Source organism: Lissotriton helveticus, chromosome 8, assembly GCF_964261635.1.
Source record: "Lissotriton helveticus chromosome 8, aLisHel1.1, whole genome shotgun sequence".
NCBI lineage: Eukaryota > Metazoa > Chordata > Amphibia > Caudata > Salamandridae > Lissotriton > Lissotriton helveticus.
Window position 1 is genome coordinate 607,110,714 of NC_136069.1, and position 22,477 is coordinate 607,133,190.

General features: G+C 44.2%; 1 protein-coding gene across 2 annotated transcripts in view; it reads right to left on the reverse strand.

Moving 5' to 3' along the window:
- TBC1D4 (TBC1 domain family member 4) overlaps window positions 1-20,784 on the reverse strand; it is a 656,292-nt gene extending 635,508 nt beyond the window's left edge. The window contains exons 1-2 of one of the 2 annotated variants that reach the window (XM_078657429.1): window positions 20,655-20,784; window positions 17,160-17,615 (exon numbers count right to left, since the gene is read on the reverse strand). In XM_078657429.1, the coding sequence (XP_078513555.1) occupies window positions 17,160-17,615; window positions 20,655-20,663 (465 nt within the window). In that variant the 5' untranslated portion in view covers window positions 20,664-20,784. The remainder of the gene's footprint in view (window positions 1-17,159; window positions 17,616-20,654) is intronic. The other variant, XM_078657428.1, reaches the window with a different exon arrangement.
- Between the last annotated feature and the right edge of the window lie 1,693 nt (window positions 20,785-22,477).

The following is a 22,477-nucleotide window of genomic DNA, read 5'->3' on the forward strand; positions in this document are numbered from 1 at the left end:
TCTGCACTCTGCACTCCCTAGTCACTCTGCACTCTGCACTTACCACTCACCACTCTGCACTCTCTACTCTGCACTCTCTACTCTGCACGCTCCGGATGCAGGGCAAGCTGCCCGTCCCCTGCTTTACAAACCGTGGGGGTTAAGATAACATCGAAAGGGTTATTGTGTTACACAGGAACACCAACTATGCCAGAAAGGGCAACAGGATGCCAGCCGAACCAATTACATAAACACCCAGGGGCACGGGACCGTTGGGAGAAGGCATAATCAGTAAAGGCATATGTTGGTTCTTATGAAAGCCTTTATCATGTAGGGAAAAGGGAAATGTGCAAACTTTACACGCTCGGGCGGGATTACTGTCTGCAGTTATATCCTCGGCCATTCCAGCTCCTTGGAGTGTAAGATATCCTCTGGGACCTGTACCGACCTCTGAGCAACTATAGCTGCGCCCCTTGTCCACACTCCCAAGCCACGCCTGTAGGCCGTGCCATACCCGGCTGCACCGGGGCTCGCACATAGCCTGGCCATGGAGGCTAGGGGACAATAAAATGGCGCGGGGGTACTGAACCCCCGCCGGGCACTACCACGTGAATCTAATGCCTCTTTACTTGTTCGCTGCCCGCTTCCCTACGACATGACCCCGCCTGGGAGCCTGCCCAGCGTGGGCCAGGGGGGGACCTCTCCACCTCCCTACCGCCAGAGATGGGGGAGGGTGGCCCGAGGCAATGTATTCTACCCGGCCTGCTGCCACACGGCAGAGCCACAAAGGCCACCCCCCCAACCGGAGTGGGCCGGCGCCCAAGCCGGGGAGACCACCAGGTAACTGGTGCTCCTCGAATGGGGAGTGTGAACTCCTTGCCCGCCACCTACTCGGAGCACCAGCCAGAATAGGGAGAAGGTAGCTGGGTGGTACCGCTGGTCCCCCTTTTGCCTGCTGAAATGAGCCTACGAAATGGAGCCTGTAGGGTCAAGGGTAAAGTGAACAGTACCCTGGACGTGGACAATGGATTCACGGTTCGCTAAACAGCTTCCCGCCGAAAAGTACAACTTAGCACAGACTCCTCTAAAGCGCGGAGAACCCACAATGCCATCCCACCCGCTTCTGGGCCTCTCCATGCGTCTGGCACCCTATTCAGGTCTGGCATGTTCAAATATTACTTGGTGCGAGTGCCCCGCGTGGCTACACGCACGCGCTCACCCCCGCCGCCCCCGATTGCCTTCTGTGCCTGGAAGGGGGGGGGGCGCCAACAGCGCCGCACTTGTCAAGTATATAAACAAACTATTAACCTGATACTAGTTCAACATGAAAGTCCATTATTCAAAGTGCCTTGTTCATTTAGTGAGACTGAAGCACGGCAATGCTTAATCTCGTGACTGTTGGTAAATCTCTTGTTCCTACTAATATATCATTTGCTTCTCGTGGCATCAATCCCTTCAGATTTAAAGGAATGGAAGTGCGGGTCATTTGCTTACATGCCACATTTTCTCTCCCAATCCTTAGATTTTCACACAATTAATGAAGCTGAAATCAGGGGATTGCAACGAACCAAGCATGAAGCAAAGATTGATTACAACAGATAAAGTGGCCAACTAGGCACCACTTTGGAGAACTAAGCAGTATTACAGCGGTCCATGATATATTAAAAGCATCCGTTACAGATTTGCTCCTAGGGCATTTTAAAGCCAATTGCTGCAGCGATTCTCATAAGTGCGCAGTTAGTGCAAAAAGTGTTGAGCAAATTAGAATCAAAGAAACCCCCGTGCTTCCAGAAACTCTAGCCCCTAAGTAAGCGAGTATATGCAGCTCACCGTCCTCATTCCACCTGAAAAGGAACTGAGGAGTGATTTAAACACATAAAAGAAAAACATAATCACATATTCAATGACTTGTTCACCCCCCGCCGCCCCCGATTGCCTTCTGTGCCTGGAGGGGGGGACACCAACAGCGCCGCACTTGTCCGCCATGCCCCGATGAGCCGCTCAACCAGGGAAAAGTCACCCGTGACTCTGCCAGTGTGCTCCGCTCTGCAGGATGCAAAAGGCATTGACCCCTCACGCCGCCCACGCCTTCTAAACCCGCGTACCCCGCCGCTACTTGGTAGTGAACTGGGTCATTTGCGCCCCCCCTAGACCGCGACACATGACTTCGACGTGGGGTGGGGGTCCGTACAACGGGAGCCTCGCCCCCTCCCCTCCGTGCAAGCCCCCCCAGGCAATGGCCTTTTGGTTGCCATCCGAGATGAAGGAGGGGCGGGAGGGGCAAACTGAGGACTCACCGCAAGGAAGAACTCCCGGACCCCAAAAGGCAGCACGAAACGGCAGACGGCGTGTGCCGCAAGGCAGTGGCCGCCAGGAGAGATCGACCCGCCCGCCCCACGAAAAAATGTCGCCCGCATGGCCGAGAAAAATAAATAAATAAACAACCGCCCACCGCCGCATGACGAGCGCAAGGGGGCGGGATGAGTAAAAATCGCGGGAACGCCCATGAATCTGCTCGCAGAATGACGAGCAGATCTCTCTTCCAATGGCTAGCCTCCATTTATGGAGCTAGCCAATGGAAAGAGAAGGTGGGACAACACACACATATTGTAAACATTAGATTTCGCCTGCGCCGAAAAGCTGCGCGGTGTGCAGCTTTCGACAGGCGAAACCTAAAAACGAGCATAGTTTCAGCCGAGTTGTTTTCCAATCTCCTATAACAGTTTTGGCTCAAAGGACCATGGCCTGTGCCTTCTACATGAACAGAAAGAAAACACAGAGAGCTCCGGCTCATTCTTATTCCCTGTTCTTCTTCCTCTGACTAATGTTTGCTAATGAGATATCTCCTTCCCATGTTCGGCACTGAGGTTCTCACTCCACCAAAATTATGTTTCTTTGTCTTTCCCCCTAATATTTTTTTTTCTATTCCTTTATCACCAAAGATCCAATTTCTTATAGGTGCAAGGCATGTGCACATATGGTAGTTTGTCATTTTAACGACTTTCTAATATAACGTCATCATGACAAAACCTCATTTTACAGAAAAATGAAAGTGCCAGAAGACATTATTCACCAAAATATGTTTTTGCAGAAAAGGTAAAAGTTCATTTTAAAGGCCAGAATGACAAATAATTAAGAAAGGAAAATTGGATTTTAACGTACTGCTTTTATCGAGTTTTTATTGAATATATGAACTCTGGAATTTGAGTGTAGTTATTAATGTAATTTTAATCATGGTTGTGAATAGCTGAGAACTGATAATTCCAATAATTCTAGGTGATATATACGCTATTTATTTTTTATTGCACTCACTTTTTTGGCCTAAGCCGAAATAAAGTTATTTGAAATTAAATGGCTAGGTAAACAGGACGGATGTGGAAGAGAAGGAAAAGGGTTTGTGAAAAGAAAAGAAAAATGGGGAGGGGAGAGAAAATATGAGGTTTGTTAAAAAAAAAACAAAGGAGTAAAGAGGAAGGGGAATTAAGGGGTTCGAAGTAAGAAATGCATTGGCAATGCCAGCTCCGCTGGCTTTGTATGGTAATGTGAAGCCTTACCAGTAATAGCATGGGAATGGATATGTAATTGTGTGTAAGCAAAGAACAGTAGAATAATATTGGTGAAAGTTAAAAGGTCAGGTGAGAGTTTTACTGTCCAACTAGACCTAAACATCCATATAGGTTAAGGACTGATCTCCTCCCATATGTGCTGCTGACAGAGAAAAACACCATACATTATCTAGTTATCCAAGACACTTTAATAGCATTAGAGTGCCACATCTGTGAACGTTCAAGCTCTGGTAGCTAGATACGTTCACAAAAAGATCACAGCTGTGTGGAGGCCAACACATTTTTGTGGACGCACAGAACTTCTGCCCAATCAAAACATGTACTCCTAGGTCCCAACATGTGGGCGCACCTAAAGCCCCCTCTAGTGAAGCTCACAAAATAGGCGACTTCTGCGCTGTCAAGCCAGGACATAAAAATGAAGTAGAGCAGGAATATCACTAGGGGCAGTAGAGAGAGTCTTAAAAATGGAAAGAAGGAGCATGGGGTAAGGGGACTGAAGTTAAAAGAAATGATTTTTAGGTAAAAAAAAAATGGTTTTACAAGATTGGTTTAAAAAGAAAATATTTCAGCAGATCGACTTTCTTTAGGCTGGGTTTTCAATCAAAGCACATACCAGCACAAATATGTGCTCATAGCCTCTTTATGATTAGGAGCACAAAGACAGCAATGACTGTTATAAAAGAAGATGGGTACCGGATACTACGATACTCCTCATAAACTGTGGTAGGATGACATGTCTAAACTTGCTTCAAAACAGACACATTACTGTACAGACGGCCCTTCTTTATGGTTTGCCGGGGTCTTAAAACTCATTGTGCTGCACACAATTTATGATGATTTTGGAGAAATAATTAATGTTGACATCACGATGACTTCAGAAGGACTTCTGAAAGTTAAGCTGTCTTAGGATATACAAATGTATTCAGGCATAAAAGAAACAATCTACGACAAGGTACTCAGCACAGAGGATTGCTGTCTAACACAGCAACTCAAAGATACATCAAAGAGGCAGGTCACATTCACCCTGAAAAAAAACACCCAGTTGCTAGCCCCGGGTGACATTCTATGAATAGGACTGGTTCATATAAAGAAAGTGCAGCCGTTATCTACAGATCAAGCACAAACAAGCAAAGCAAAGTTGAAGTCAGTTCTGGGCCCCTGGTAGCTCCAAAACAAGACATAGCAGCACACAAAAAAGAAAAAAACCTTTCATGATCAATTGTGTAATTTCATTTCGTTTTGGCCCACACACCTACCCCTCCAGGTTAAGCATCCCTCTGCTGACCATACACCTAGTACCGGCTCTGCCATCAGTTACTCACCTACCCCCTTTGCACGCTTCCTATTGACTGCTTATCTTAGGTGTAGGCAACCCTGGCCAGGTCAGAGGACATTTATGTCTAAGCAATAACAAGATGCTTCAGTGTGAATGCTGGTCTCAAAGAGCACAGAGCAGGGCACCTCTAACATAACTGCACCTCAGACCTCACCACAGTCTTAAGCGCCCACAGGTGCCCAGAACTGTGAGACGTGAAAGGGGTAGTTTTTTTTCCCAAACCATTTTTATTGAGATTTTGTGTTTTAAATCGCTGGTGGATACAGCGTAACAGAGGACAAGGCAAATGATATTGCAATTTTGATAATGATAATGCAGTGCAGTACGATCAAGCTGCTCGACAGTCGAGACAGGGAAACAATATTGGAAGAGGTGTATGTCATGGAACAGAAATCCTGACAGCTGTTGATCTGCCGTCAACAACCTCTCAATAAACAAAAGCATGTTCACATGAGGTGCGTAAATGGAGAAGTTGTGGAGAGATGGTCAATTCAGACCAAGACAGTAGAACCAACAGCAGCAGAGTCAAATAAAACGAAAAAACCACTCAACAAACAACAAGAAAGCACACAGGTTCAATCACAACCAATTAAACAATCACACAGTGCTTTCAGAAACTAATGTATTTTCCAAGCTCAACCGGATGACCCTGAAAAGTACCACAGAATGTCTCTAAATAAAAGTGTTTAAATAACAGACTATTTTTAAATATGCACATGGTACGCAGGGTCACATTTCACTGGCAGTTCAAAATGTACTTTGTCTGTAAAATTGTTTTCTTAAACGCTGTAATCAACTGTCTGAATAATCGGCCTCCAACAACACAAAAATAACCTTTTACCCCACAGCTGTATCTGAAATACTAAAGATGGCCTTTGTCATAATAGACTGAAGACAAAATACCCAAACCAATGTCTAAGCAAAATAAATCACAATAAAACTATTTTAAGGTGAACAACTAAGTCTCTCAGTTTGGACAGTTTGTAATTAATTTAGGAGAAATCCTTGGAGAAAGCTACACCAAACACTGCTGCATCATTAATACCTTCAAATGGATTTTGCATCTTACTTTCATGGACAAGAACACCACATTTCTTTCATTCAGAGAAATGGACACGCTCGGTCTCATTCTTTTCCTGTTGGGGTAGATTATTTTCCTCTTTTTTTGCTGCACACTAAAAATGTATTAGCGGATTCTTAAAATACAACGAAGAAATTAAAAGTCTATTTTTCTGTTAAGGGAAAACATACGGGTTGAATGAGTCAATCATTGGCAGAGCATGCTCGAGCAGGGAGCACACCAAAGTATTCATCGATTCCTTTAAGAGTCTGACAGTCGCTTAACAAGACCAATTGGCTCCTTTCAATTTTACACAATAGCCTTCTTGAAAATCCTTTGCAGGACAACCTCTTGGCGCTTCCCTCAGATATAAAGCTGTCCAACGCACTCAAGTCCTCCCGTACCTTCTCCGGGCACTGCAAACCACATTTCTTCATTGCTAAGAAAGTGGTGTTACTCAGAAAGGTGCACCACTGTATATGACCTGTACCGTATCACAAAGTCAATATTACAAATTCTCGAAGTTTGCTGCATCGGGTGCAGCCAGGATCTGTCACTCCTTGTGCTACAGCACATTGTGAAATTCGCCTGAAGTGCTGCCCTTCCCCAATCTGATCTCTTGCAAAAACCCTTTCATTTTACTTAGCACTTTATTTTTCAAGATTCTTGTTCAGTTTTTCATGTGGATTCTATTCTACATCTTTAAAATATCAGACCATTTTGAATGTTATAAAAGGCATTCATTATTCTAAAAAAGTATATAGCAGAGAGACTGTTCAATAAGACAAAGCATGACAGAAAAAGAGAATATAATTTAATTTGGAATTAGGAAGTCCGCAAGGAAACCAATGTGAATCATGCCAAAAGTGGGCATCAATTAACTCACCACCATCACCAAGTAATTTTCACATATGGACCCAGGCAAGTGCCCTTCCCATCGCTCTCCGCTCTCTCTTCCATCCCCCCTTTTGCCCAGAACCACCAGTAGACCTCACTCCTGCAATTGTCCCTTCTCTACTGTAAACCACAACCCCAATGCTATATTCACATTCCACCTTTCCATGAACCACATCCCTTTGCTCTACCTAAACCACCCAGCTTGTATATTACACCACTGCTTTGTTGCTCAATTTCCACTATTCACACTGCTTACATACAAACAAAAAAATAAGATTTATCTACAGCTCATGGAACAACAGTTTTCAGGCATACAATAAGTGGGAGAGAGGACTTGTTTTCCCTCGCGAACGAAATGTGCATTCCTGCAATGATGTCCAGTCTCCTCTCTTCCAACAAGGCTGAAAGTATAATGTTCCTCCCTAACCCACAATGGCTGCTGTGTAACAGGGAGGATAGATAGGGAGGGTGTAGCTGCTTTGGTCGAATCATCACTCTCACAGCCTTAGAAAGCCCTTTCTCTGCCTACCCATTGCAACTCAATTTCCTAAATAATTTTCAGCATTTGGAAAGCCACCAGGACCTGTGGCCTTTATTTGGGTTTTGTGCTTTCCAACAGTCTGAATTATTAAATTGATGTAATTGCAAAATCCGTTTCTATTAGCTATGAACCCAGTCTCATGAGAAAAGACTGGAGTGCCTTAGTATGGTATACGTCTATTAGCTATAGGACAAAGTATGTTGCTAATCCCAACACTTGGTACAATATAAAATGTGAAGTTAAATTACTCTTTAGGGTTTTGGCTGCCATTAAGCAAAGCTGTGTACCTTATTTGTCTTACCATGCCTGCTGCAAGAGGGTAGGTTGAATATTTCATCCATATAGGTGCCTCGTGCCATGAAACTCAGCCAGCAGTTAAAAACTAAAAAATTACCACGAGTTTCCAAAAACAAACAATTCATTATACGCCCTACAGACTATTGTAGATAGCTGTATTTGCAAAAACATTAAATTGTAGGAAAAAATAGTGTAATGGCGGGCTCGGTCCATACTGCCATTGCTTATATTAGCTTGAATGTTTTGGTACTGAAAACATATTTCAAGTGGCCTCCTCAGTTTACTTAAACCGGCACAGAGCCTGAAATGATTTCCAATCCGATTGCTTCCTAAAACCCTTATTTGTGAGAAGAACATCATATTTATATTTACTTACATCAAATAATCACTGAAATGCAAACTTCCAGGCCTAACTACAAAAATGTCCTAGTGTGTAGCGTAGGACACAAATCCTTAACAACGCAGGAAATGTGTGGCGAGTTCCCATGAAGGATCCAAAGTTGGTATGAGGCTATCTCAATACCAGATTTTAAGCTAGCCACTCACTATGTAAAGGACTGCTATTTCGGGTCATATGTGGATGAACGCTATGCGGGCATCCTGAAAATGTAGCAAGGCTCCAGACAGCATTGCCAACCCTGGATTACAGCAAACTCACAGCCACCACCAGTGTACGTTGAATATACTAACATACCTTTACATAAAATGAAACACACGTTCAGGAATGAGACTCCTGGCTAGATAGTTCACTCTGAAACACGGAAAATTATACGCCAATCACCACAAACAAGCCTGCCGTCAAAGAGAATTCCGTGTCTTGCTGGACATTTTTCTGAGTTGAAAGAGAAATTTTCAAATACTATGATATGTCCCATGGACGGAGTCTGTAAAAATATTGACCAATGGTCAGTGATCAAAGAAGACACCAGAGCACAATATCTTTTGTACCCCACAGACTCAAAATACAACTCTGGGACAACTCCAGATAAACTCGCCCCAGAGGGCAAAACTCATGTTGACCAGAACATCTTTTAGCACCAAAGTTATACCATACTTTACTACTATATCGATCCACACAACCTCTGACATGAAAGCACCTGGACTTTTCATTGACTCAATAACGTACAAATCAGCCTTAATCACACCGGCTCCATGGTTTAACGCGTTGATTGCTTCTTTTTCTATACATGTCCTACATAACAAATACTGAATCGTAACTTTCACTATAATATAGGCCAATTCTCTTTAAAGTGATGTCACATGTAGTGATAACACTCCCTGGGACGTCACTTGATATGTTGTTTATCGACACACTATTTTTAGGGTGTGTACCGTGAGGTGACAGCTAAAAATACTGATCACTGAATGGGTCATTGCTAGCACGTCTCAGCTGCTACAAGCTCGCTGCTAGACCTCCCAAGCAGTTGTCATTATGCTGGAAGGAGAGATGGCCACTTTCTTTTCTCTTTTAAGGGTGAAACACAAACAAATCGTTTTCCTGCCATGTAAGCAAAGTACATAAAAATATGTTCACTTCAAGGGTGCTCAAAAGTATAAAATAACCAGCCCCAATATAATTTTAAAACCCACATATACACCTCGTTCATGCAAACAATGTTCTGAACGAAAATGCATCTCCAGATTTTCAACAAACCTCTTGCAGTTTTCAGAGCAACATTTCTTTGTGGAAGTTGGTTTAAGAAAACAAAACTGTCTTTAATCTACATTCTTTGGTTAATTAAAAAAGTTTTTTATGTTCCACTTTGCCAGTAATCGGAAGGTGAATGTTGACTTTGCTGGAGATTTCACTAATGTTTGTTTTTATTGCCAATGGGGATGGGGTGGGGCGGGGAAGTGGTTAATGGCCTTTCATTGCTTTTATGGCTGAACCCGCCCAGTCGTGTAATTACTGCCTTTGTGGCAGGAAATGTTCAGAGGGAGGAGCATCCCAACAATACAATGGTCTCTGATAGAGAGCGATGCAATTTGCTGAAGGCCAGGTGAGTCACACCCACTGCACGTGGTGCAGATGTAACGTGTCAATGACTGCCAGTCAAAAGGGACTTGCAAAGTGCACGGAATGAGGATGCAAACTGAGAATAGGCCTGGCAGAAAGTTCTGTGTACTTAAATTGGCCTAAACAGGGAGGGGCTTGGTAAATCAAGGAGGGTTAAATTGTATTACAGGAGATTTTATAGAAGTGTGGCGAGGTTACCTCTTAGCCTGATAGTATTTGTTACTTGCTAGTGTGTAATTCTCCTTATGTAACGTACTTGGTTCTATTTTAAAGCGCTCTGACACCTTTGGGTAAAGACAGCGCTTTATAAAACTGCATTAAATAAATATGAAGGGGGAGGTTAGAGTCCACTCCCCAGAGGGTGGAACTAGAGTGCCATTTGGAGTAGGTAGTAAGTTTGGAGAGGGCCTCAAATTTAAAGATGTATTTTTTTTGCCAATTAATAAAGTTAGAATTATAGAATGGGCCATAAATGCTGAAAAGGGACAAGGGCTCTTTGGAATTCAGAGAATGCCTAGTGGAAGTTTTGGTGGGAGGGAAAAAGAGATACAAGAGGAGCAAACTATAAAAGAAAGGCTGTAGTACGTTACTGAAAGTGCATATCCTAGTGGTGTGTGGATGAGAGATGTAAACAGAGAAAAACTAGGCAAGGTGTTAAAAGTTCATTGGCATTTCAAATAATGCACTGCGGGTGATACTTTATCCAATATTCAAATTGAGAGGTAGCGACGCCAGACAAAAAGTTACTCAATCAGTTCAATACCAAAGTGCGTGATTAGCAACTACAGGAAAATAACATTGGCCCAGTGCTTTCCGCTATATGTGAAATGTCAAAAATTACTCAAAATGGAAGGAGTCAAAACCCTTGAAACAACTGCACTAATTCACACAATTGTTAATGTGTTCAACAGATACCAATGAATGAACTTATAGGGAAATAAAAGTACTCATGCGGACCCTCCGCCACTAACTAAATTTAGTCTTTCAAGCTGGCAAGAAAACGGCGTACAGCCTACCAAGAAAACAATGCATTGCACATAACAAACCTATGTGGCTTAAGTTTTTATTTAACAAAGCAATTAATTGCGTTACCAGTCATTTAATTTTCTTTACCTAAACCAAATGGAATAAAAAGACCAGAAAATAATAATTTGTCAGAGAAAAGACAAATACTGGAAAGATGCAGTATGCAGTGGTTTTTGAGTCACTTGTGATTTTGATGAAGATTCTCTAAATGTTTATACATACCAAAGCATCCAGATGAAAAAATATAACACAAAGTATCTAAAACAAAAACAAGATATTTTTAAGATTTTGAGTGCAACGACCTGAATGCTAAGAAGCCTCAGAATCCACAAACCGCTTCCTCTTGGAATGCAGCTTCAGTGTAACGCTGCACTGCAGCCAAGAGTAACTGCTCTTCTCAGTGTAGTCCACATGTCCACACAGACCTGCCACATGGACATGTAAGTCTTTTTACCTTAAGCAACACACGAAATACAAGCATGCTGGTGCCACAGTGATTAACACTTTGATAATGTATCCAGGTCACTCACGTCTTTGAGGTAAAGTGAAAGAACTGCAGCTGAAGGGTGTCCAGACACATCTATAAATGTGTAAATTCTGTTCATTAATATAAGAACAGTTAAATAACAAATCCTTGACTAGAACAACTGTGAACGCCACTGACAAAGGCAACCGTCTACCTGAATCAGTCAACTCCAGCCAGCACAAATACAAGTAGATAGTAAGAATGCAGTTTATTCGTTCTTAGGGGATATAATAATAATAAACACATTTATAGAGCGCATGGTTACACTCGGCCAGTGTGTCCCCGCGCTGCGGTGCAAAACCTGCTTCGAACACTACCCCCTAACCTAGCCCATCAAGACTGACTTCTCTACTGGTCACCAAACAAGCCTCCTTAAAAGAAGCACTGCTAAAGGTATATATCATGTAATCAGAGAATACCAGACCTTCAAATGTAAGCTTCACAGACATATGGTGGCATAACAGCCAGCTGATGGCACACTAAAATTCACCTCCTAACCCAGAAAGAAATCCAAATGCGACAGAATTCTCTCCCTATGTAGAGCCACAGAGTAGGGCACAGTGTCCCATGTCAAGAATAAACCACTTTCCATTTCCTGTGAATCTGAAGGCCTGGCTGTTCTAGAACCAGCTTAGCTTCTTCCAGTCAGTAGCCACCCTACATGCATCTTAAGCTTCTTTTATTTTGCAAATCACACCCTCATGGCATGCAGAAAAAAACAAGTAACAAACACCCCTTGTTTATGGCATGAAATCAAACTAACATGAGAGTTTTTGATTGCACCGTTATTTCAGAAAACAAGTTCAGATTGACAGCTACAGAGTAGTTTATATCCAGTTTGATTACATGGTTTCGGTTCTAAGACAATTGTTATGTGTCCTATGTTTCATACTGCACAAGGACATTCATTCATGCACACAATGGAAACCAATATCTCCTCCAAGTCACACTTGAGGCTCATCAGAGGCACAGCGTAGACTAACGCACTGTGACACTTCCCGCTGCTGTGTCCTGTCTCAAGGTACATTGTGAACTACAGCGCCCACGGCTCTCACTCCAGCAACCTCGACATTAACCACAGAGCAAAACAGAGGGGTTCACACTTTCGTATGTCTCGAACTGGAGATCACAGCAAAAATGAGTCACGTTGAAATGCGACCACTTCCTTTGCTTGATCTAGTTTCACCAGGTATTATTGTGGGACGGTTTAGACAGGCCCTAGTTTGGAACAGAAATGTCCCTTCTCCAATAAATCCTTCAAACATGTTCAAGACGCTAAACTGGCTTTCACTGTTCAGTGAGCGACCTTCAGAATCCTTGCGCCAATGCAAGTTAGACCTTGCGAGAAGCCCGATTCCTAGAAAAGTAAAAACACAAACAAGCGGAATGTGCAACATGACAAGGATAAGGTGTGCCACAAGGAGACGAGGCGTGACACTGCAGCACGGGCAATAGGCCCAGACCTGCTTTGCACTGAAACAAAACACAAGAAAATGAAAACATTTCCATGAATCACCTGGGAACACTGTTAACAATGTCAGCTTGCAAAGATATCTTTCTTCACATTACTTATTCACATGACTGGCAACAGGACAAAATAACTAGAATTAGGCCAAGAGAGCTATGCATAGCATGCCCTCTAGTTTATCCTGCATGATGGCCGGTTTCTGCAAAGTCTCCTACTAATAGAACTGTCACTCAGGGATAAAAGGCGTTTGACATTGAACACAACCTACCCATTAATCCTACATCAGCTCTGTATCGTCCAAGTCATTTGAAGGAGGTTGCGCAAATTCTCTATAACAGATCACTGAAACTGTAAATATATTCCTTTTTAGGGCTCGGACTCCTCCCCCTGGGGGAGGAGTTTCGAGATCCTAATGTTATAAGAAAAAAAAGAAGAAGAAGAAGAAGAAGGGCCTTGGTGAGAGGAATTCCACACATTCCTTTGCGTTTTCTGGCATCTGGTCAGTGATTCGTCTTCCCTGTGCTGTGTATGTAGTAGCCTTGAAGTGATAGGCTGTAAGTAATGTACGCGTGCCCGATGTGGCATTTTGTGTGCGAGAACGTGCATGGCAGAGTGATTAATCTTAATTACGAGCTGTCAGAGTGCCCGTGTAATGCAAGCCAGATGATGCGAACGCGTTCACAGCGGTGAGCGCGTTCAATGTTAAATGACGAGAGGCAGCAGGCGAGGCTCACAGAAGATGACTCATACATGCTCGTCCACACTGTAGTTCTTGTTTGTTTGAGTTCTTGGGGGAAAAAACATGACGCAGGACAAAGCTGTTTCAAGGTCGGACCTAAAAAATGAAAACTCTAGTTGTAATATCTTTATGCCACTAGGTGGAACTATTGACTTTACAAATTGCACGTTCTGAGTTTGGCACGCTGGGGCAGTCTTCCTCAAACGGCTTTTGACCGTATGCCCAGATCATTTGGCATTTTCGGCGAGATAATAAGAAGCAGCTTTTAACATGCAGAGGCGTTGACTAAGTAAACCAACTGAGAAAAAACATAGCTATAGAGTTTATACGAGCTTTGTCCCTTAATTAAAGATATTCGCATGATATCTCTATATTAACAAAAGCCACCTTTCGATGAAATGCCAAAATCGAAAACAATCATGCAGACTGGTAGGACTTTCATTACGACGATAGGCCGACGCCTACATCGAATAAGTACGTCACAGTATCTCTGTCCAAAAGTACAAGTCACCTAAAAATGGTATATCGGTTTAAGAAAAAACAAATCGTAACCATGTTTCAATGTGGGTCCAATATAATGTGCTAAAAAAGGAATGTCTGATTGACAACACCTGGAAGCGTAAAGCATAAGAGCGAAATCGTAAATTAACTATACTCTTAGCCGGACTTGCAAAGATTGTGCAGGTGCGGGCTCCTCGTTGATAGTACTCACGGATTACTCCTGATGCGCAAACCAGGAGTACTACAAGAGTAAATCTGAGCTAATCCAAGGTCTAAAGACTCTCCTCCTCACAGTGCTCACCATTAAAGATGAATGTCACCTCCTACGCGGAGACGCCTGCCTGCTCCTGACCCTATATATCTTTTTGAAGGAGAACCTCTGGGATAACTTCTTCCTCAAGTTTATAGGAACTAATGCCTATGCATACCCATATGTCTTGTATAGATCAAACAGGAATTGTGCTTGTATTACGTAGTGGATTTCGGAGGTCGGCAATGAAAGGACTGTAATCGGGAAACGTATAGGGTCACTCCTCACCCATTCATATTCTGTGTCACTGTCTTTACTAGCTGAAGAGATGCCCAAGCAAGCCAGGATTACAAAGTCTTAGAGTACATACGCCTAAACAGACCAACAACAACTTCAGTCATGGCCCTAGTCAGCAGTCACAGGCTCAGGGTCTCCCTGGGACCGCAAATCTAGGGCGCTCAGGCGAATCCTGATGCTGCTCTCATGTATGTATGAATGAGAGCCTCTGCCTGCAGCAATGAAGAAACAAAACAAAAAAGCAGCATTTCAGCAGGCAGTACTACTACCTACTACTACTACTACAGAGTAGTGAGTGCAGAGTAGTGAGTGCAGAGTAGTGAGTGCAGAGTAGTGAGTGCAGAGTGTGAGTGCAGAGTGTGAGTGCAGAGTGTGAGTGCAGAGTAGTGAGTGCAGAGTAGTGAGTGCAGAGTAGTGAGTGCAGAGTAGTGAGTGCAGAGTGAGTGGGCAGAGAGAGTGTGCAGAGAGTGTGTAGAGTAGTGAGTGCAGAGGAGTGAGTGCGCAGAGTAGTGAGTGCGCAGAGTAGTGAGTGCGCAGAGTAGTGAGTGCGCAGAGTAGTGAGTGCGCAGAGTAGTGAGTGCGCAGAGTAGTGAGTGCAGAGTAGTGAGTGCAGAGTAGTGAGTGCAGAGTAGTGAGTAGTGAGTGCAGAGTAGTGTGCGCAGAGTAGTGAGTAGTGAGTGCAGAGTAGTGTGCGCAGAGTAGTGAGTGCGCAGAGTAGTGAGTGCAGAGTAGTGAGTGCAGAGTAGTGAGTGCAGAGTAGTGAGTAGAGAGTGCAGAGTAGTGAGTAGAGAGTGCAGAGTAGTGAGTGCAGAGTAGTGAGTAGTGAGTAGTGAGTGCAGAGTAGTGAGTGCAGAGTAGTGAGTGCAGAGTAGTGAGTGCAGAATGCAGAGTAGTGAGTGCAGAGTAGTGAGTAGTGAGTGCAGAGTAGTGAGTAGTGAGTGCAGAGTAGTGAGTGCAGAGTAGTGAGTGGAGAGTAGTGAGTGGAGAGTAGTGAGTAGAGTAGTGAGTAGTGAGTAGTGAGTAGTGAGTAGTGAGTAGTGAGTAGAGAGTAGTGAGTAGTGAGTAGTGAGGAGTAGAGTAGTGAGTAGTGAGTGGCGAGTAGTGAGTAGTGAGTAGAGTAGTGAGTAGAGTAGTGAGTGCAGAGTAGTGAGTAGAGTAGTGAGTAGTGAGTAGAGTAGTGAGTAAAGTAGTGAGTGCAGAGTAGTGAGTAGTGAGTGGCGAGTAGTGAGTAGTGAGTAGAGTAGTGAGTAGAGTAGTGAGTGCAGAGTAGTGAGTAGTGAGTAGAGAGTAGTGAGTAGTGAGTAGTGAGGAGTAGAGTAGTGAGTAGTGAGTGTCGAGTAGTGAGTAGAGTAGTGAGTGCAGAGTAGTGAGTAGAGTAGTGAGTAGAGTAGTGAGTAGTGAGTAGAGTAGTGAGTAAAGTAGTGAGTGCAGAGTAGTGAGTAGTGAGTAGAGTAGTGAGTAAAGTAGTGAGTGCAGAGTAGTGAGTAGAGTAGTGAGTAGTAAGTAGAGTAGTGAGTAGAGTAGTGAGTAGAGTAGTGAGTAGAGTAGTGAGTAGAGTAGTGAGTAGAGTAGTGAGTAGTGAGTGCAGAGTAGTGAGTAGTGAGTGCAGAGTAGTGAGTAGTGAGTAGAGTAGTGAGTAAAGTAGTGAGTGCAGAGTAGTGAGTAGTGAGTAGAGTAGTGAGTAGTAAGTAGAGTAGTGAGTAGAGTAGTGAGCAGAGTAGTGAGTAGAGTAGTGAGTAGAGTAGTGAGTAGTGAGCAGAGTAGTGAGTAGTGGGTGCAGAGTAGTGAGTAGAGTAGTGAGTAGAGTAGTGAGTAGTGAGTAGAGTAGTGAGTAGTGAGTGCAGAGTAGTGAGTAGAGTAGTGAGTAGAGTAGTGAGTGCAGAGTAGTGAGTAGAGTAGTGAGTAGTGAGTGCAGAGTAGTGAGTAGAGTAGTGAGTAGAGTAGTGAGTAGTGAGTGCAGAGTAGTGAGTAGTGAGTAGAGTAGTGAGTAGAGTAGTGAGTAGAGTAGTGAGAAGTGAGTGCAGAGTAGTGAGTAGAGTAGTGAGTAGAGTAGTGAGTAGGACATCACAGGCAGCAGCTGTGCAAGCTTCTTACACTCAGAAGGAGACCACAGGCAGCTGAGGTGCAATCTTCTCCCACTCACAAGAACGACATCACAGGCAGCAGCAGTGCAAGCTTCTTACACTCACAAGGAGACCACAGACAGCAGAGGTGCAAGCTTCTCACACTCACAAGAAGGACATCACAGGCAGTAACGGTGCAATATTCTCACACTCACAAGGAGATCACTGGCAGTACACACCACATGAACACACTCCATAACACATAGCAACAATACATTGGCATTTACAATGCCATTAGCTCAAACTCAAATAAATCCGAGCCCGATTGCATTTCTAATGCTTGTTAGAGACATGTTGCTATATGAAAAATGCAAACATTGTTTCACTTACTCTTATATCATTACAATTGCTTCCACGCGATGCATGCATGACACTACTAAACTGTGTGGTAGGCCCAAATATGTAAGAAACATTGCAGAGAAAGCAGGTATGATATTGTGTGAGCTTGAATCTGACCATCACTCCATTCAGCATGCATGGAACGCAGCTCAGCGCCTGCCACAGGAGGCTCTGCATGAATTTGCCCTGGCACTTGCCTGATTGGGGTCTGTGGCCCTGAAGACATGGCATGCCATCTCCGATTCAGGGTTGTCCGGCTGAGCCTTAATCAGGTACGCAAAGTAGGTGAGGTCCGTGCTGTTGTGGATGAAGCGCGAGATGTGCTGGGCCTTATGCTCAAATATGAAGACTGCCGGGCTCGTCACACTGCACGCCACAGGGACGCAACGAAGGTGAGGGATGCCCAGCAGCAGTTGCACCTCACGACTTGGGGCGCTGCACCCAGGCAACTCCTGCCTCTCACTTCGGCGCCGGATCTCTGCCATCAGCCAGGGAAGCATTGGCAGCGTGGTCCTCCGATCCAGTGAAGACCATCCCACATACCAGAGCCTGAACTTCTTGTCCGTTGGTTTGTTTGGTGTCTCCTCTTCCTGCTGCAGAGGATGGAACAGATCCGCACAACTGGTTCGACTCTCCATGGTTAAACCCCCCTTCTAAAGAAAAACATAGGAAAATCTGTTTAAATTCAAGAGTGCTGATACAAAACAGTCTCTGCATGCTCACAAACAAATGTGCCTTCTTAATCACAGAGTTGATGTAAAGCAACACTATATGCAACTCTGAAACCATTAGTGCTTCAACATCAGGGATGCCCAAAAAAAAAGGCGCCTCCAACAGTTGTCCAGGCGGGTCAGTGCCAAGGTACCAATGTGGCATCAATTCAATTTACCTGCATGGGATCCAAATGGGTTGATTTACATGCACTGCTCTCAAACACGTGGCCAATTATGGGCACTAGTTTTACAGGTTTATACTTTCATTTTTGGATGTAGCTTTAGGGGGAAACACTCATGTCAAGAGGGAGAGGGTATCAGGCATGCTGTGTGTGTCTTTTTAAAGGAATTTTAATATGCTAGGTTTGACAGCGAGTTCCCTACAACCACAAACTTGGATGGTGTTTCACTTTATTTTCCACTGTGACTAAATAAAACCACGTTGTCAAGAACACTTATAGCATTTTACCGCCTACATTATATTGTCAATACACATTTTGCTGGAGTAACATCTCTGCCCAAAACTCACATTTGAGTGATACAGCCTAGATATTTTAACAATCCCAACTGACCACCAGAAAACAATGAGTCCAGCAAACATATATTTGCAAAGCAGACCTTTGTACCACAGGCATTCCCCAGTACAGACATAATTGTGCCAAGATAGATATGTCCAATACAGAGGTATTTGTTTCATAATGTTGAAAGGCATTCAACAGACAGTTAATTATCCAGACGAGACACCTTTTTTTTGCTGTAAATATCAGTCATTACTCAGGGTTATTTGGTGATCTGGTGCTCTTATAACAGTGACAATCGTCTGGAACAGGACATCACCTCAATGGTTCCGAGTGTACTGACCATACAAGCAGCAAAAGGCTGCCCTCCAAACAAGGAGAAGCGCTAAACAATACTTAGCCTAAAATACTTGTACTGAAATTGCTCATGACCGGAAGGTCTCTTTTAGCAGGCAACCACCTGGCAACGTTGTTACCTGCAGCAAGCTTCCATTTTGTCCATCGTGGGCTCCTGCTAATGAAGGGAGACACTGGAAAGAACTAAAACACATGCAAGAAGATCAGGCTGCAGGAAATTAGGGGATGCCTGACACACAGTAACATAAGATGGGCCAGGTTAGGACAGCCACTTCATGTCATCACAGACTCTGTGTTTCTGGTCATGAGCTGAAGATATACTGTCAATACTGTAATTAAATGAGGTGCCCCCTAGGCCATCTACACAGGAATTTGGATGCAGGGATAATGTGCATAGCAACTTGCGTGGTGGTGGGGGGGGGGGTGCATAAAACCCAAAAGGACTTGGAGTGAGGTTAAAGCACACAGGCACAGAGGATAAATCCGACACATGAGTGGTTAGGCACACAGTGAATTAGTGCAGAGGAGGTACAGATGGCACACAGGGAAGTATAGTATATCAATCACATGGATGCCAGGTACACGATGAATAAGGGTACATAAGCTAGACGAATGGAAGAAATGCGAGTTTGGTTGCTCAACACAAACACACGGCAGAGGAAAGAAGAAAATATGGTGCTGACACTTTGCTTGGTTTTAATATTTTACAGCAGTGACATTTTGACTGCAGCTTCGTTTAGAGGAATATCAGATAGCTAACAAAAGACAACACTCTTTCACTGCAATCACGCCACTCAAACATGCATCTAATACCTCTGACCTTTCTAGGGAGCAAGACAGTATAATTAACCTAGGGCTTGTCGGTCATATGTTTACTTCCCTGCAGGATCAACTCAATATTTTTCATAACAGGTGTCCATAAAACAGCTACCGCAGATTTGGGAAATAGCACCTACTATTCACAGAGACAATTCAGCAGATGGAGTGAGTTATGTAGAAAGGTATGATAACTTAACTATAAAGCTAATGTCATGCCACTTTTGTTTTCCACTTTAATGCCACCTTACACTAACTTTCTCCAAGCCTAGTACTTTTTGTTTGGACTTATTTCAAAAGAAATAATGCATCCGTCCAGGCAATGGAGTTATAAAGACATCACCCCCAACAACCACCAATCACAGTAAGAAACAGTGATGTAACTATAATTAACAACCATTTATGGCAAATATACTTAGCTGACAGCTCTCTAGAAACGTGCAAGCATTCGCAGTTGTGTTTTTCACCTCTCTATTTATAATGGTCTTACGTGGCACATGCAAAGTGCTAATGGCTAAAAAAAAATGTAGCAGTGACGTTTTATATGGAAATCCTTAGAATGGTTCATAAGAAGCCGGGAAATAAAACAATCTGCACAACATCACACAGCGAATGAAGGGGCTGGATCAGGCCTTGAACTTTAAAATAATCCAACATTTTTGCCTAGGAGGGAATACTCCTTCCAGTACTCAATTCTTCTTTACCACAGCACTAAATTCACAAGGAAAACGAATTTAAAATTGGTTAATGAGAATTTTCCCTAAAAGGCAGTGCACTTCTGCTGTACAAAACTAGTGTTGGATCGCAGCTCTAAAAAGTATTTTCCTCAGCTTCAGTCTTCCCTAGTAATCTGCTGATAACATACAGTTCCTGCACTACTGTCCCTTCACGTGTGAAAATCCAACACATGGCATTGCATTTATTTTCAATGGAGGCAATACAAAGAAAAATGTACAAAATAAAACATGCATTACGTTTTTAAGCATGCATAACATTTTTCTAAAAACCTGCAGTACGTATTTCCTGGTTACCAATTAATAAAACTGCAGTGTATTAACCGCGAAGTAACCGCCCTCAGCACCACCTTGCTCCATGTGCAGTTTGGTCTGCCCCACACATTACCAGGAGAATGGGCTTCTGAAACAAGAGACAGAGGGAGCAGCTGCACTCAACGCAAGACAGATCCTCCCCCTCGCAGCCCATGCCTGCAGCCTGGACCACCTCCCCTGCAAGCCCCTGCAGGGCACGCATGACAGGCAGTGCCCGTGACGTGAAAGGAAATACTCACAGAGTCCATGCTCGGCAACTTTAACAACTCCTCATCGTAGCCTCAGCTCTGCAGCTGCTTCTCGAGAGCCAGCAGCAACATGCAGGACAGCACAGCTCTCCCAATCTACAGGGCCCGCCCACCGTCATGTGACGTGTTCCATGACGGCTTCGAGTAAACATCAGCGAGTGCGTCGTTTGTGTCAATGGTCTCATCATGTGCGCGAGAGAGACACCTAGTGACCACAGCTTGACTGGCAGTAGAATTTTTACGAGCCTCTGTCAGTAATAGAGAAATCATATTGTGTCAATTTTGTTTTAAAACTAACTCCCATTGGCGTCGTGTAACCCCAGCTTTCACAGCCCGAGCTGCGGTGGTGTTGACACCTATAAGTTATGAGCCTGTTCTGTCTTCAGCTCTGCAAAAAAAAACGCTCTTACAAAAGCAAATGGAAAACCTTAAATTAACCAAGGTCAGGGTTGGGAAGCTAATCCCAGTACAAATCGCCCGAAAGGTGAGAAGATGAGAGAAAAAGATGGAAAGAATGTGCAGGGGTGTAGCTTCAATTGATGCAGCAGGTGATGTGGCACTTATTTATTTATTTATTTATGCGTTTTTTATATAGAGCGGACTTTACCCGAAGGTGTCAGAGCGCTTCACACTAGGAACAGAACTGATACATGAGAACATTACAAGTGAATAAATTACAAAAGCAAACGTTACATCACATGAGGCAAAAGTGACAATCGTGAGCAAACAAAATACCAGAGGTAGCACACGGTGCATTACAGGAGGAAAAAGTGACATGTGTGCAGGTTACAAAAGCGTACAAAGTACAAGTAGAGGTATAATACTGCAATAAATGGAGGACACTCAAACACAAGAACAAACGTTACGTAGGCAATGGTGGCACTTGTGCAAGTATCGAAAGCAAACAAAATGTAAGAGGTAGCAAACAGTGTGTTACAAGAGAAAAGTGACGTGTGCATGTTACAAAAGAGTACCAAACACAGGTAAAAGGGTAGTGTGGTGTTGCGCTCTAGTCTCTGTGTGACGTCCTGCCTAACGGATTCCGTAGCGAGAGCGCTTCCGGGGCAGAGGCGAAGAGGGCAACGCTAAGGGAGTGTGCCTCCCGCTCCGTGGGCGATATAGTTAAAATAAAATAATCAAACTAAGCCGACAGCCTCCGCATCATCATTTACATAAAGGGGACGCATTACATTGGCGACGAGGGCTCGTTGACGACCCCGCGCGTCACCCGTGATTTCACCGGCACAACTCGCAGCCCCATACACTATAGAGCGCGACAGCACACGTGCTGCTCGTGAGGGAAGTTCACTGCCAGAGAAGGCCATGGTCAGGCAGAGGCACCAGACCGACCAGTGAGTGCCCATGCGACCCTGCTCGTCCACGCACAGGAGAGGAGCCTCAAGCCAGGGGTTCACGCTGACCCAGTCTGGACAAACCATAGAGAGTGGACCCTGCACAACACACTCTTACAGGGTAGATAAGACAGCCAAGGGTCACCAGAGAGCTCCGGACACCACGTGGGTAGGAAGCAGCAAAATGGACAGCGCAGTGTGGAGCTAGTGAGCACCACCCCACCTAGCCAACCGGAAACCTAACACAGAAAAGCTAGCTGGCCAACACAAGCCTTGGGACAAGCCACGGACGGTAAGGGGCTACCATTACCACGACACTGGAATCCCAGAGCCCAAGCGAGGCGGGGGAAGGCAACGTGACCCCAACGCAGCTCACAGACGACGAAGATACCGACGACCACAGGGAGGACCCGGGTGCGATATCCAGGCCCAGAGGCAAGTACCCGCCAGAAGCACGATGTG